This window comes from Tyto alba, unplaced genomic scaffold, assembly GCF_018691265.1.
Source record: "Tyto alba isolate M040663 unplaced genomic scaffold, T.alba_DEE_v4.0 Super-Scaffold_2, whole genome shotgun sequence".
In the NCBI taxonomy this organism is placed as follows: Eukaryota; Metazoa; Chordata; class Aves; order Strigiformes; family Tytonidae; genus Tyto; species Tyto alba.
In genome coordinates this window covers 73176162-73190453 of record NW_024881282.1, presented here as the reverse complement: position 1 = coordinate 73190453, position 14292 = coordinate 73176162, and the positions used below count along the sequence as shown (strand labels likewise).

The window sequence follows — 14292 nt, the reverse complement described above, 5'->3', positions numbered from 1 at the left end:
ATCAAAAGAAGTGTGGCAACAGGTCAAGGGAGGTGATTCTTGCCCTCTACTTCACTCTCATGAGATCTCACTTAGAGTACTGCATCCAGCTCTGGAGTCCTCAGCACAGAAAAGACATGGACCTGTTGGAGTGAGTCTAGAGGAGGGCCACAAAAATGATCAGAGGGCTGGAGCACCTCTCCTAATGAAGACAGGCAGTGATAGTTGAGGTTGTTCAGCCTGGAGAACAGAAGGCTCTGGGGGAGATCTTATCATGGCCTTTTAGTAGATAGGGACAAACTTTTAATCAGGGCTTGTAGCAATAGGACAAGGGGTAATGGTTTTAAACTAAAAGAGTGTATATTTAGACTAGATATTAGGAAGAAACCTTTTACGATGAGGGTGGTGAATCACTGGAATGGGTTGCCCAGAGGGGTGGTGGATGCTCCGTTCCTGGAAACTTCAAGGTCAGATTGGACAGGGCTTTGCGGAACCTCATCAAGTTGAAGATGTCCCTGTGCATTGCAGGGAGCATTGAACTAGATGGCCTTTAAAGGTCCCTTCCAACCCAAATTATTCTATGAACTTAGTATTTTAATTTTTCTTTTTTTTTTTTTAAGACTCATATGTCTCAAGGTAACCTGAGAACTTGAATGCAAGTATTTCAATTATGTGTTATCATTTGATTTTATGAAGTGATCTAGTGGGTTACTTACAAGAATAAAACCCATCTTAAAAACAGTAATGGATACACTTGCTATAAAAGTTATGCATGTATTTAATATAAAATGTACATGTAATTCATGTATTTTAACGATATTATTAGAACTTAGAATCACTGACAGTCTTTTACATATATCTAAAATGTTACTCTATGTATATGCTTCAATTTGTCCTTGCCTGTCTTGTCACCAGAAGCATTTTTTATTTTACACTATAGTAGTGTTAAACTAAGTCTTCTAGGAGTGACTTTTTTCCTGCTTTTATAATTGTTGTTGGGTAGGGCAGGGTTCTTGGTTTTCTTTTGAGGAGAGCATAATGTGAATTGATGCTTTAACAGTAGGGATGCACAAGAATCAGACCATGTGCTTTTGTGGTGGTAATCATGAAAGCTTGCTACTACACCTGATAAGATTTCTTGCATAGCCTCTTTTGGTTGTTTTTTTTGCTGTTTGTCATGGATGAAATGCTAGTTTAGCTCACTGCAGTGAAAAAATAGGACTAGAGATTTGTATGATTTTTGAAGTAATCTGAGATCCTGGAATGTTGGAGGACTGCGGTATAGTACAGCAGTCAGTGTTGATGCAGAAATGGAGTTATCACATACCCAGGGCCAATGGTTTGTGATGGAATTGACTTAACTCTCAGATGTGTGATCATCTGTTTACCTAACAGCTTCTATAGTGAAAGCAATTACCGTACCACTTATGAAAGCAAAATCAGAAACAACAGCCTTGAGAAAGTTCAGAAGAATCCTGTATGACATGACAACAAAGTAGAGGAGGTTATTAAATACAATCCAAAAGGTAAAGTTCTGTGTCAAATAAGAAGAGTAGAACAGAATATAAGTCCTATCAGGCTAAATGCATGGAAGCATTTCTAAAAGAGTTTGAGAAACAACTTGTAAAAGGTATAAAAGCTAGCGTTAAATGCTTTTTCTCAAATATACTAGGAGAGGGAACATTGCCAGAGATTCTGTAGGCCCAGCAGACAATCCAGGGATAAAAAGAGAACACCCAGAAAGGATAAGGCTCTGTCAGAGGCACATATTTAATTTTTTAATTTGTGTTCAGCATGGAAGACTGTAGGGATGTATTCACTCCCAAATCCTACATTATGGAGAATTAGTCAGAGGATCTGTTTCAAATAAGTGTTATGTTGTTAAAACAAAGATGTTTTGTCCCTGGTGTACATTTTTACTTTCCATGTTCTGTGCTGAGATTTTCTTCCAGAAAGAGCTGTCCTTTGAAACACTGTCCCATTGGATATATAAGTTATTGTTTGAAATTATGTGACAGCCAAGCTATCCCTTCTTAAAGGAAATGTCTGTTAGTTGCAGAATAGCATCAGGAATGAAAACTGATTTCTCTTGAAACTTGCTGAAATAATACATTCCTCCTTTCTTATTATTTTTCAAAGAATGACCCCTTAAATCAGTGAGTCCTACAAGTAGTTGTTTATATTTAGCCTATAAGCAGAGATTTCATTTGAAAGAGTGTCATAATTTAAATTCTTTTTGTCAAAACTGTCTTTGTTTGGTCCTGAACATAGAAGGAAAACTCAGCTGCATCACAGGATAGAAGGTTTTACTATAATAAACTATATTCCAGTTTGTTTGTATAGTTCCTATCTTTGCCCTTAAATGAGTTACTTAAGAGTAACTAGAATTTTTGTCCTGGATGATGTGTTACTGATTTAATAATATGCTCTACATTTCTGATTCTGACAGTAGATTTGCATCTTTATTTGTTTTATGCATTGTTGTGTTTTTGTTAGCTTGTTTGTTTTTCCTTTTTTTTTTTTTTTTCTTCTTATCTTTACATGGGTTGTTTTGAGAGGTTGGTACCTGTGTTGATGCTTGTGCATAGATTCCTTTCTGGGTCGAGTTAAGGGAGAAAAAAAAAAAAAGTAAGGTGAAAGATTAGAGAGAGAGTGTAAGGGTGTATAGAGTTGAGAGTGAGCAACTGATGTTACTCGAAAGCAATAAAAGTAGTTTCTGAGTCGCAACTTATTTTTTACTTTCTGCATATGCTATGCTTATCACAGAGTTTGTAAATGCTGTGCTTGTGTATAACAGTAGCCAAAACTTGAAGCTTTAGCAAAATGATTGTGTAACAAAGTAATAAACTAATGCATAAGATCTGTTTCATTCCAACCAGACTACGGGTGACACAGATAGATCAGAATAGGTAAAGCATACTTGTTCATAAATACTGCACAAGGACTAGTGGAGCAGTATGATGCACTGTGGAGATCACTTGCTTTCGAAGACTTGGGGCCTTCATTGTTATTAAACTGAGACTGGAGCTTATAATAATGTTCAGGAGTGGAGAAGAAATACATATGTAATTTGTAAATGTGTTTAGTTAAGGCAGATATTCTCTCTTTTTTTTTTTTTTAATTCATAAACTATACAAAGTAACATTTTTCTAGTGTTCTTCATATTATATGCTTGCTTTGCCTTTATTAGTTTGGACTGATTCCTGCTTTTTCGGCTTTTAGAAGAATATAAGCAGTGATACTGTTACTTATGATTTAGTGCTTGGTAGCTTGGGGATTTACTTGACATGGACTCATGGGTGGAATTGAAACTCATTGCAGGTGTGTTAGGGCTGCAGGCAAATGTCTAAGCTGCTGACTGCCCTGCTCAGAGGCTGAATTAACTCCCTAGAGTGTAGAGAACTACCAGAGGTGATGTGAGAAATTGTGGAACATAAACAGCAGTGTGAGAAGCTGACAGATGTTATAGATAGCACCCTGTGGGTTGCCTGGAATTCCCAAGCAGTAAAGGGTGACTTGTGTGAGAACTGTCCAAACAGTGCCATTGCATGGAGGGAAGCACTGGGGCCACTTTGGAAGGTGCAATGTGACAAGACCAACAGTGCTTAGGTAATCATTTCATAAATACTAAATTTGCATGTAGCTATAGCAAAACTGGGACCATTAAGGGAAGAAGTAATTGGAGTGGTTTGTTAATTTGGGGCAGAGAAAAGGAGGTAGCAGGGTGGTGGAAAAAGATAGAGTAATGGAAAAAGAGTAAGGTATGTGACCAGGTGCTGTCTGGAGGTATCTGTTGGGCAGCTTGTGCTTGATCATCACAGCTGGAGTCTGACAATAAACTAAACCTGTTAAGACCATACAAAACAAGTCGAACCTCCTTTGGCTGCCAGGAGGACCTACGGGAGGAACGCTTATTGACTGGCAAAGGGTCACCTGGGTGGGTGGATCATGAAGCCTGTTACCACTGCCTTAGTGCTTCTTCCAGGCCTGTTGTGGAGCCACTACTCCATAACAAGATGGGTATCAAAATACCTGAGCTGTGGTGCCTCTGGTCATTCACTGCCAATACTATTAGACGGGGTGTTAGTTCTTGCTTTTGGCAGTAATTGAGAATTTGTAATATTAGAATTGTATCTCACGTGCTTTTGTAGACTAGAAAATTGGAATTGCATGTAAATCAGATTAATGGATCTGTCTTCTGCTTGCTTGGGGGAAGATTGCTAAAGTTGCTGTGACCTAAAACTGTAGCATGCGAATTTAAAAATTTGCCTTTTAATTGCAACACTCTTCTTGGTCTCAGGCATCTATTATGAAGCTGTCTATTTCTGTTCTTTGGAATGAAAGATTTTGTTTTAATTTGAACTTCTTGGATAAATGTCTACGTATGGCCAAATATCAAGATCTTCAGAAGATGATCACTTAAAACCATGAAAACATGGTCATTTCTCTATTTGGGAATTTCTGTCTCCTTCATTCTGTTGCTCACCATTCCCCTCTCCCCATCCTGAAAAGCTAGTTCCAAAAAGCTGTCACCATAAAGGACCAATCTGAGAGCCAAAAAGCCCATTCCAAATAGGAATGTACTCAGAATTTTGTCCTGTTTTGAAGTAGCAGACTGTTTTTCATCTTTTCCCGATGTCAAAAATAAAAAGCCGAAACAAAACACCAAAAAACCCCCAACTTAATAAGGAATCCTATTTCTTGGTTTTCACTTCAGTAGTGTTCATCTGCTGCTCTTTGAAACTCTCCTTAATGAAGCCTGTTCCTGTCCACCTGTGTGCTGTACTCCAGTCTTGCTGTGTGTCATGGCAGAGCTGTTTGAATTTTTTTTGTCATGCATATTCCTGGGTTTTCTTCAGAATCCCTTAGTGCTTTTTTTCCATTGTTCATGACATGTCCTAGCTCTTTAACTTTAGAACTGCTTTCTGTTTTCTGTTCTCAGTGTATCAGCAGCCAGTCTCTCTGCTGTTGCACTTAATGCATCTCTGTACCCAGGCCTAGGTTTTTATTGTGAATGGACAATCCTGGGTGCCACTTACTTAATATCAGAGAATTTCAGTTGCTTATGGTATTTCTTTCCCATTGAATCCCTTGTGTTTGCTATGACAGCTACTCATGAAGAAGTATATTTGTTGCGCTGGCCTGTGATATGTAGTTCAATATAAACTTCACCCTCTCTTCTAATCAGTGCTTATAGTCTGCACAAGTTCTGTTTTCACTGTTTCTTTGGAGCTTTGGTTCACACCGAACTCAAGTAGTATCATATTTTTCTAATGTTACTTATCTTTTGGTTATCCTATATTCTTCCAGGGCCCATCAACTCCTTGAGATGAAGAATAAGGGAGGAATTTATTGGGATACCAGCAGATTCCTTGGAGTTATGTATATAAGCATGCTTTCATGCCCTCCATCCGTCTATTTTTAGTGTGCAGAAGTACTGTGAGCTGCTTAATGTTTTTCAAAAGCATATGCTGTTGCTGCTTATATTTTGCTTAGGCTCTAATACATTACAACTTTTTTTCCTGATTTTGATGTACTGTATACCTTCTATATGTATCTCAAAAAAATGTGGAAGAATAATATATTTATATAGTAAGTTGCCAAGTGAGACAAAAAAATTATTGTTTTATTTTTACAATACAGAGATAAGTAATAGAAATAATAGTTCTGTTCAATAACTTTCAAGCTGATGGTTAAAAACACGTGAATTTTATATTATAGAATGAGAAAACTACTATAACATTACATATGCCTACTTCCAGAGTGGGACAAATCTTTGAAAAAGAGAATATAATAAAAGAATAATCCTATTTACAAATGCAAACAAATTTTAAGATTTAAAAAAGTGGGTAAACAGAATGACTATAGTTCACAACAGCAAAATTGCCTAAATTACAAAATTAGATTAATTTGGTATTAGTTTTTTTAACAATACAGTGAATTCTGTTGGCCAGCAATGAAGGGAGGTGTGTAATTTCAGTTGATGATTTGAGGAAAGATACAGCAGAAATATATAGGTGTGAGGGCCACAAAGGTGGAAAATACGGAAAAAGGAAGTCTGGAGAAGAGGGTGAAATGGATAAATCTGATGTGGGGTGATCCGTAAGTAGGAAGTAGAGGTTAAGAAATTAGTTTTAGAAAGGATGAAGGTGGGTTTGGGTTTTGTTAGTGTTTGTTTTTTTTTTTTTTTTCTTCCCTGTAGTCACGCTACTATCAAAGAACCTTGGTCTTTCAGTGAATTTTGTCACTGTTACTAATATTTTGTATGTACCACAATAGGTGCTCCTTGTGAGGTACCTCTGTGCTTAAAGAAGGGGAAATAAAAAGAGTTCATTGCCTTGTCATACCTAGATCTTCTTGGAACCTAAAATGGCTCTCCGTCTACAGGTCTGAAGCTCCTTTCTTGTCCTGGTTTGAGCCCAGAGGGCAGCTTAGCACCACACAGCCGCTTGCTCACTCCTTCCCACTCTTGAGGGGAAGGAGAAAATAAAACAGGCTCTAGAATCAACATAAAGATGGGGAGGGATGACTCACCCATTATGGCCACTGGCATTAGGGGAAGAAAAAGAACATCAATTTAATTCAACCACCACCACTACTTAATTTAACAGAGTAGGACAGTGAGAAATATAACCATATCTTAAAAACACCTTCCACCTGCCCCTCCTGGGCTCAGCTTTGCTCCCAATTTTTCTACCTCCTTCCCCGCTCAGTGGGACAGGGGGTGGGGGTTGCAGCCAGTTCATGACCTATTGCCTCTGCTGCTCCTTCCTCCTCAGAGGGAGGACTCCTCACCCTCTTCCCCTGCTCCAGTGTGGGGTCCCTTTCATCGGACACAGTCCTCCATGCACTTCCTCCTATATGAGTCTTTCCCACGGGCTAAAGCTCTTCACAGACTGTTCCAGAGTGGGTCCCTCCTGCAGGTTGCCGTCCTCCCAGCGCTAAGCTACAATAGCAGGGGCTTTCCTCAGTGTCCCAGCCTCCTTCAGTCTCAGCCACCTGCTCCAGCGTGGGGTCCCCCACGGGCTGTAGGTCAGCATCTGCTCCACCGTGGGCCACCATGGGCTGCAGGGGGACAGCCTGCCCTCTCAGCATGGGCTGCAGGGGAGTCTCTGCTCTGGCAAATCTCCCCCTTCTTCCTGCTCCTCCTCCTCTTCCTCCTCATCCTTCTCTTCCTCCTTTCTTCCACTGACCTCAATGTTTGTGTAGGTATTTCCCTCGAAACTCCAACTCCTCCTTCCAGGTTCCTCTTCTTAAATATGTCATCTCAGAGATGCAGCCACCATTGCTAATTGCCTCAACCTTGGTGCAGAGGTGGGACCAACTTGGAGCTGGGGGAGCTTTGAGAAGCTTCTCACAAGGGGCTGCTGCTGTAGCTCCTTCCCCTGCTACCAAAAGCCCTGCCACAGACAAACCCAACACAGTACTCTTGTTTTAATGAGGTGTCGCCTTGATGTCCTTGTATTTCTTATTCTACAGAAAAGATACGTTCATTTAAAAACAAAACTACAGAATAAACCATGATTTTTAGTCAGAACCAAGTTCAGAGATGTTTTTTTCAAATTTTCTTCCATGTCAGTGTATTTTGACTCTTTCAAGGGTTTGAAACATCGTAGAAAAGAAAAACTTTTATTAATGAAACTTATTTTTGTCAAATACAATAGTGTTTTAAGGCTTACAGATGAAAGACAGTTTCATTGATATTATAAGAAAGTCATCCTTTTTCTTTAGACTGGATTCAAGACTTGTGATAGATGCATTCACTTTGATATGATGGGCTTTTAATGTCTTATTTCTTAATATCTGTTCATTTTTTTCTGCTTTTCTGAGTATCTGCTTTGTTTTGATTCTAACACAGCATCTGATCACTGTTTTGCTTGGGTTTTGGTGACAGCCTCTCAGTTCCAAGTGAGATATTCGTACAGCCGCTGGTGTTTTGGCTGAGCCTGTTGGTCAGAGTGAGAGGGAAAACATACCTTGTTGAATGTGTATATCCAGTACTGTAAAGTTTTTCTTACTTGAGCAATTATTGGTAAGCACGTGTCTCTTTGGAATGGTCATGATTGATTTGAAGTGACCACCCTAAAACCACGCATCAACCTATGACCATAACAGTCTTTCGTTTCTGCCTCCTGCCAATTTTCCTCTCTATTTTCTGTATGAAAAAGAGATAAAAGTGTGAATTCATCCAGATAGATTTTTTTTTTTTTTTTTTTTTTTTTTTTTGCCATGATTTATTTAACTTCATATTAATGCTGTCATCTAATTGTAAGACAAAATGGAGCTTTTGCTAGCATGTATCTAAAGTGAAAACAAGGCATCTTAACGATTTGGTAGCTTCATACTGCAAAATCCAGGTTACTAGAGCTTTTTGTTTTCTCAAAGAAGCATCAACTGAATCAACTTTAATTGCTAATTAAGATTTTTTTTTTTAATTAACTATTGAGCATTGATACACTTTTTTCAATCAGATTCCTTTTTTTTTTTTTTTTTTTGATTATATTGTACTGGTTTCAGTGGACTCTGTTTTCATTCCTTGTTAAAAATAGTTGTCAATGTGTCTAGAAATAATTTGTTCTATGATAACGTATCACATCTAACATGATAACTTGCATTTCTTGGTATTAGAGATTCAATTTCTTTCAGAGTAGTAGGAGGGTGGAGGTGGAAGGATGAAGACATGTTTCTAATGGGAGGCCTTGTCTTAATAAAAAATAAAGAGACTGTATCTATGAATGACCAAAGATAGTCAGTTGTGATATCCATTCAGAAAGTTCTTACTCTAATTACTTTCTTCTGTGTTTCATTTTCTTGGGGTGACTAGATAGACTATTTTTAAAGTCAGTGAAGATAGAATGTTTTTAAAGGCTTTGTTGAAGTGTAGAATTTGGAAAATAAATGCATATGATAGAGACCAAGTTTGCTGGAATATACATAGTTAACTTGTGTATATATAGTTCATTAGAAAAAGTAAATACAATATAAAATGTAGAATTTCGTTCTGTATTCTTTAGCAGGTTGATAATTTGAACTTGTGCAGTTTTAATCCATATTTTCTACTCAGAGTAAGAAGAACTACAAGTAGCTATAAAAATACTCTTTCTTATAGATGCTGTTAAACAACTTCTGTCTTTGCATTTTCTATTATTTTTCTATAAAGCTTTCCACATGATAAACAGTTTTCACAAGGAAATGTGTGAAGTCCCACAGATTTGTTTAGCTGCATATGGTATCTGACAAGCCGCTTTCAAGAGAAATGAGTACAATGTGAAGAATGAGAATATGGCATGGGATTAAATTCTAGTATTCAAAGTATCATTCTGTTTCTGTAACTGCTAACCTAATTTTTAATTAGGATCTGTGTAAGCATATTATACAATAAAACTGAGTGTCTCTTGCATGTATACTAAAAAATGCTGAGAAATACTCCAGAAAGTTACCATATCACACTCAGTACTTATTATCATAGGTAATCCCATGGATAGTAGTTATGCAGTATTTTATTAGTTTGTTAGAATTGCCATATAATTCTCGTTTCATTGAACTTTATATGAAGACATGATCATTGTTGTAAACAATTTTGTGCTAATTTGAATATGTCTGCATATATTAATTGATAGTAGTTTCCTTAGTTCTCATGAAATACTTCTCTTTTAATAGAAGAATTACGGAAATTGAGTTGGTCTGGCATTCCTAAACGGGTTCGTCCAGTTGCATGGAAGCTTCTTTCAGTAAGTTGTATTTCTTTCTTCTTCTTTTGCATTTAGTAGTAATAGTTTTTTAAAGCATTGCTATTAATTTTGATTGAGTTGTAATCCATCAGTGATGCTTGAAAACATTATGCCTTCTGCTGAATTGTAATGAAAGTTCTTTTCTTTTGCTCAATTTCAAGATTAAATTTCCAAACTGAAAGGAAGGGAATGAGAAGTAGTAGTAAATCATGTCAGCTGTATATCTCTATTTTTCGGTCTGGATTTCCATGAAAGAAAGGCTTATGTGATACCAGTGGCCTCTTTCAACCAATTTTGATGGAATGGTGGAGAGTTCAAAGACAAGTACATTCTTACAGTTTTCTTGAAAATAGGCACACAGTAGAGGAAACGAAGTCTATCAGTGTCCTATGAAAGGCTTCATTCTGACTTTACATTAACTACAAGAAGGGATTAACACTGCACTGAGGAAAAGCTGTGATAGAATTTTACGTTTTTTTTGGCTGAATCTATAGTGGTTTATGATGAACAGATCTGAACCACTGTGGTCAGTTACTTTGTGGCATTGGCTTTCCAGATGTCAGACCTATGAGTCAATTCAGGAATACAAGATAATTAAAAATCTAATCGCTTCTTTGTAGTGTGAGTTTTTGGCTGGCTGAGCTCTTTGAACTTTGCCTGTTGGTCAGAGGATTTTGCAACAGCAGTATCTTGGGAGTAGGTTGACTGAAATACCATGGAACAGCATGCAGAGGTGTTTCTGTTGGTCATCAGAGACAAGCATGCGGGAATCAAGGATTCACTGGGTTTGGTGTTGTAGAACTGGATTTTTTTTTTTTTTTAACCTTGGTGTTTACACTATATTGAAAAAGATTCTGTAAAAATACAGTGTATTCCTTGTAGGATGTTTTTTTTTTTTTATGTCAATCTTTTCAACTATAGTACTTGTGATGGCAAATGATTGTGCATTTTAGCTGTTTGTCTGCCTGTGTTTAGGAGAAGAACTTGTGAAGATGTTTGTATTAAAAAGAAGAAAAATCTCGTGCTGTCTACTCTCCAGAGGCTGAGGAAAGACATTTTATCAGCAGATCTTTATGCATTTAAGAACTGATTAAAATTTGGAGTTATACACACAACAGTTTAACACTATTGAATTTTTCAGAGAGTAGACTTAAATAGCTTTGCTTTTTATAGAATAGTTCAGTGGGGAATGTGAAGTATTTACTTCAGATTGAGACTGATTTCCAGTGACTGAAAGAGTCTTTCTTGCTGATGAGTTGTTCTTCTAAATTTGCAGCTTAGTTCATTCGAAACCTAAATACAGATGCAGCTTCTTAATGGTGGATATTCAAATATCCTGCTTTAATTGAAATTAAAAACACAGTGTACAGTTTATTTTAGTTCAGTTTCCAAAGTTGTTGTCTGAGATATTGGTAATGAAAAGAGAATTATTTTTTTCTCTCTTGAAGATTAGGATGCCTGCTTTAAAACACTCAAAGTGAAAAAAATATGGCTAACTCAAACAGTAAGCTAAAGCATAACGATAGCTTAAGTTCTGAATAAGATGACTAACATTGAGGTTTAGAGAATTGGAATTATGCGAAAGTTAGCTGCAGTTACTTTCTTACTTTCATGTAAGACCATGGGTTTTCTGTGAGCTTCAACTTGATTAAATGAGTGGCATTCCTAATAGATTGGTACCGGGACTTGTGTTGTTTAACGTCTTTCTCGGTGACATGGACAGTGGGGTTGAATCTACCCTCAGAAAGTTTGCTGATGACATGAAGCCGTGTGGTGCGGTTGACGTGCTGGAGAGAAGGGATGCCATCCAGAGGGACCTTGACAGGCTGGAGAGGTGGGCCTGTGTAAACCTCATGAAGTTCAACAAGGTCAAGTGCAAGGTCCTACACGCGAGTCAGGGTAATCCCATGGACAAATACAGGCTGGGCACTGAGTGGATTGAGAGCAGCCCTGTGGAGAAGGACTTGTTGGTTGATGAGAAGTGCAACATGAGTTGGCAATAGGTGCTTGCAGCCCAGAAAGCCAGCTGTATCTTGGGCTGCATCAAAAGAAGGGTGGCAGAAGATCAAGGGAGGTGATTCTCCCCCTTGAGACCCCACCTGCAGTACTGTGTTCAGCTTTAAGAAGGACATGGGTGGATCTGCTTGTGTGGGTCCAGAGGAGGACCATGAAGATGATCTGGGGGCTGGAGCACCTCTCGTGAGGACAGGCTGAGAGAGTTGGGATTGTTCAGCCTGGAGAAGAGAAGGCTCCAGGAAGACCTTATAGCGGCCTTCCAGTACTTAAAGGGGGACAAGAGGAAAGGTGGGGAGGGACTTTTTATGAGGGCAGATAGTGATAGGGCAAGGGGTAGTGGCTTTAAACTGTAAGAAGGTAGATTTAGATTAGATATGAGGAAGAAATTCTTTCCTGTGAGGGTGGTGAGGCACTGGCACAGGTTGCCCAGAGAAGCTGTGGCTGCCCCCTCCCTGGAAGGGTTCAAGGCCGGGTTGGACGGGGCTTTGAGCAACCTGGTCTGGTGGCAGGTGTCCCTGCCCATGGCAGGGGATTTGGAACCAGGTGATATTTAAGGTTTCTTCCAACCTAAACCCTTCTATAATTCTATTCCGTAAGTTTTATTTCAGTTTAGTATTCCTTAGATTCCAAGTCTAGAGTAATTCCTCAGGCTAGACTTGCCTTGTTCTGTTGTTTCAACCATTCCAATTCAGGATCCATTCCTGTTCAATTCTTGGCTTTGGCTGCCTTGCCATACCTCTGCAAAGAAACTGTCTTCAGGTTGTTTTGCTTTTGCTTTAAGTGGATTGTTTTTTTTTTTTTTTTTTTTTTTTTTTTTTTTTTTTTCAAGAGAACTGAAAGTGTGTATGGGGTTTTTTTGGTTGTTTGTTTTTTTCTTTTTTCTATCACTAAATAGCAATATTTGTAAAGTTCTCAGCTTTTCTTATATAATTGTTATAATGATTTCTTACCTACTCAGTTAATACATTTTGGAAACCCAAATATGAGTCATTGAGTAATCATTACTTTTCTATACTGTAAGGCAGCAGCATGTTTCATCTTATTTCCGAAGCAGGAAAGAAAAAGTGCTTTGAGTATTTGTGGTCATAAACTCCATCATGCTTTTTCCTAATAGTAATTAATTTTTTAAGTTGCTTTAATTGTTATTTTACCTACTGCTAATGCATGTCCCATATAAGAGGGGGTAATGTGATAACCTTTTGTGCTATAAGGTGCATTGGGAGCTATCGAGGAAATAAGTTTATAGAAGCAAACCTGTTTTGGTTAAAGATCAGTTGCAAAACCAAAGATGACCAGAAAACCAAAGAAACCAAAGCACAGTTTAGAGCTAAATTAAGGCTGGATGTGTTTGTTTTGGAATTATTTAGGAGTCTTAAAAAGCTCAAACTATGACCTATTTGGGGAACTGAGTACAATTATTAATATCTGAGACAGAAGGTGATTGTCTGATTTGTAAAATAATCATTGAAGTTGGATTTTTTTAAAAAATTATTTAAAAAATTGAAAAGTTGAGATATTTATTACATAGTCAGAAGGTTAATAATGTTAATGTGTGTTTGATGAATACAATTTTTCAAGGGAAGGCATATGAAAATCAATATAATGCTCAGGGGATGTTGATGTTATGCATGTCTACTGGTAGCAGTATATAAAAAAAATTACATGATTTATTTTTAAATTGTAGCAAAAACATTAAGTATACTGTACCTAAACAGCACGAAGAACTATTCAGGCTCACTTCTCTTCTGAATAACAAAACTAAAGATATGGTTGCAGAAGCCTTTGGAGGAAATTAATGAGTAAATGGATTAAACTTTCCACCAATTTATTCCCTGTTGATATGTTGCAAGCCTTTCCAACTTTTAAAAATAAAACGTAATTTGTAAAGTGAACAGGAAACAAGACATGTCCAATTGAAAGATTACTTCACTCTTTGGAACTGAGTAATGGCAAAAAGACTTGCTGAGAAAATATTGGTATCCTTCAAACAATCACATTTGATCTCGCAAATGAATTATTTTCTAATGGATCTAAGATATCCTACAGGAAAAAAAAATCACTGTTGAGAATAAGCGGGAGACAGAATTCAATATTTAACTTAATACAAAACACTGGGACAGGATATTAAATGTCAGACTGAGTCCTGAAGCAAAAATTAAGCTGGTGCAATTTGAAGTATCTGGAACCAGATGTACATCAGTACATCTTAAAATACATGGTTTTGCCAAAGCAAGTACCTCTTAAGGTGCCTGGAATGTAATATGGCTTGTGCTTATTCTGTTGTCATCTTAAACTAAGCAATTAAAATATACATGAACAACATTTAAAATAGTTTTAATATAGAAATACTTTTAAAAAGATATATATATATATTTAGTATGGTGTGTATTCTTTATTTTTCAGTAAATGTTGAGCAAAACAGAAGTTATAGAAATAGGATATGATGTTGGGTTGTTACAGGAGAGTAATGGAACCTATATACTTAGAGTATTTAATTTTGGTGTATAACTAGTAATTTTAGCATGTTATGTTTACCCCTTCCTTTTTTGCTTGTAGTGTTTAGGAC

The 14292-nt window shown here is 37.3% G+C and overlaps 1 protein-coding gene across 2 annotated transcripts in view; it reads left to right on the top strand.

Moving 5' to 3' along the window:
- TBC1D22A (TBC1 domain family member 22A) overlaps positions 1-14292 on the top strand; it is a 185967-nt gene that overhangs the window by 20386 nt on the left and 151289 nt on the right. For both annotated transcript variants that reach the window (XM_042792451.1, XM_042792452.1), the window contains exon 5: positions 9640-9710. In XM_042792451.1, coding sequence (XP_042648385.1) covers positions 9640-9710 — 71 coding nt within the window. The remainder of the gene's footprint in view (positions 1-9639; positions 9711-14292) is intronic.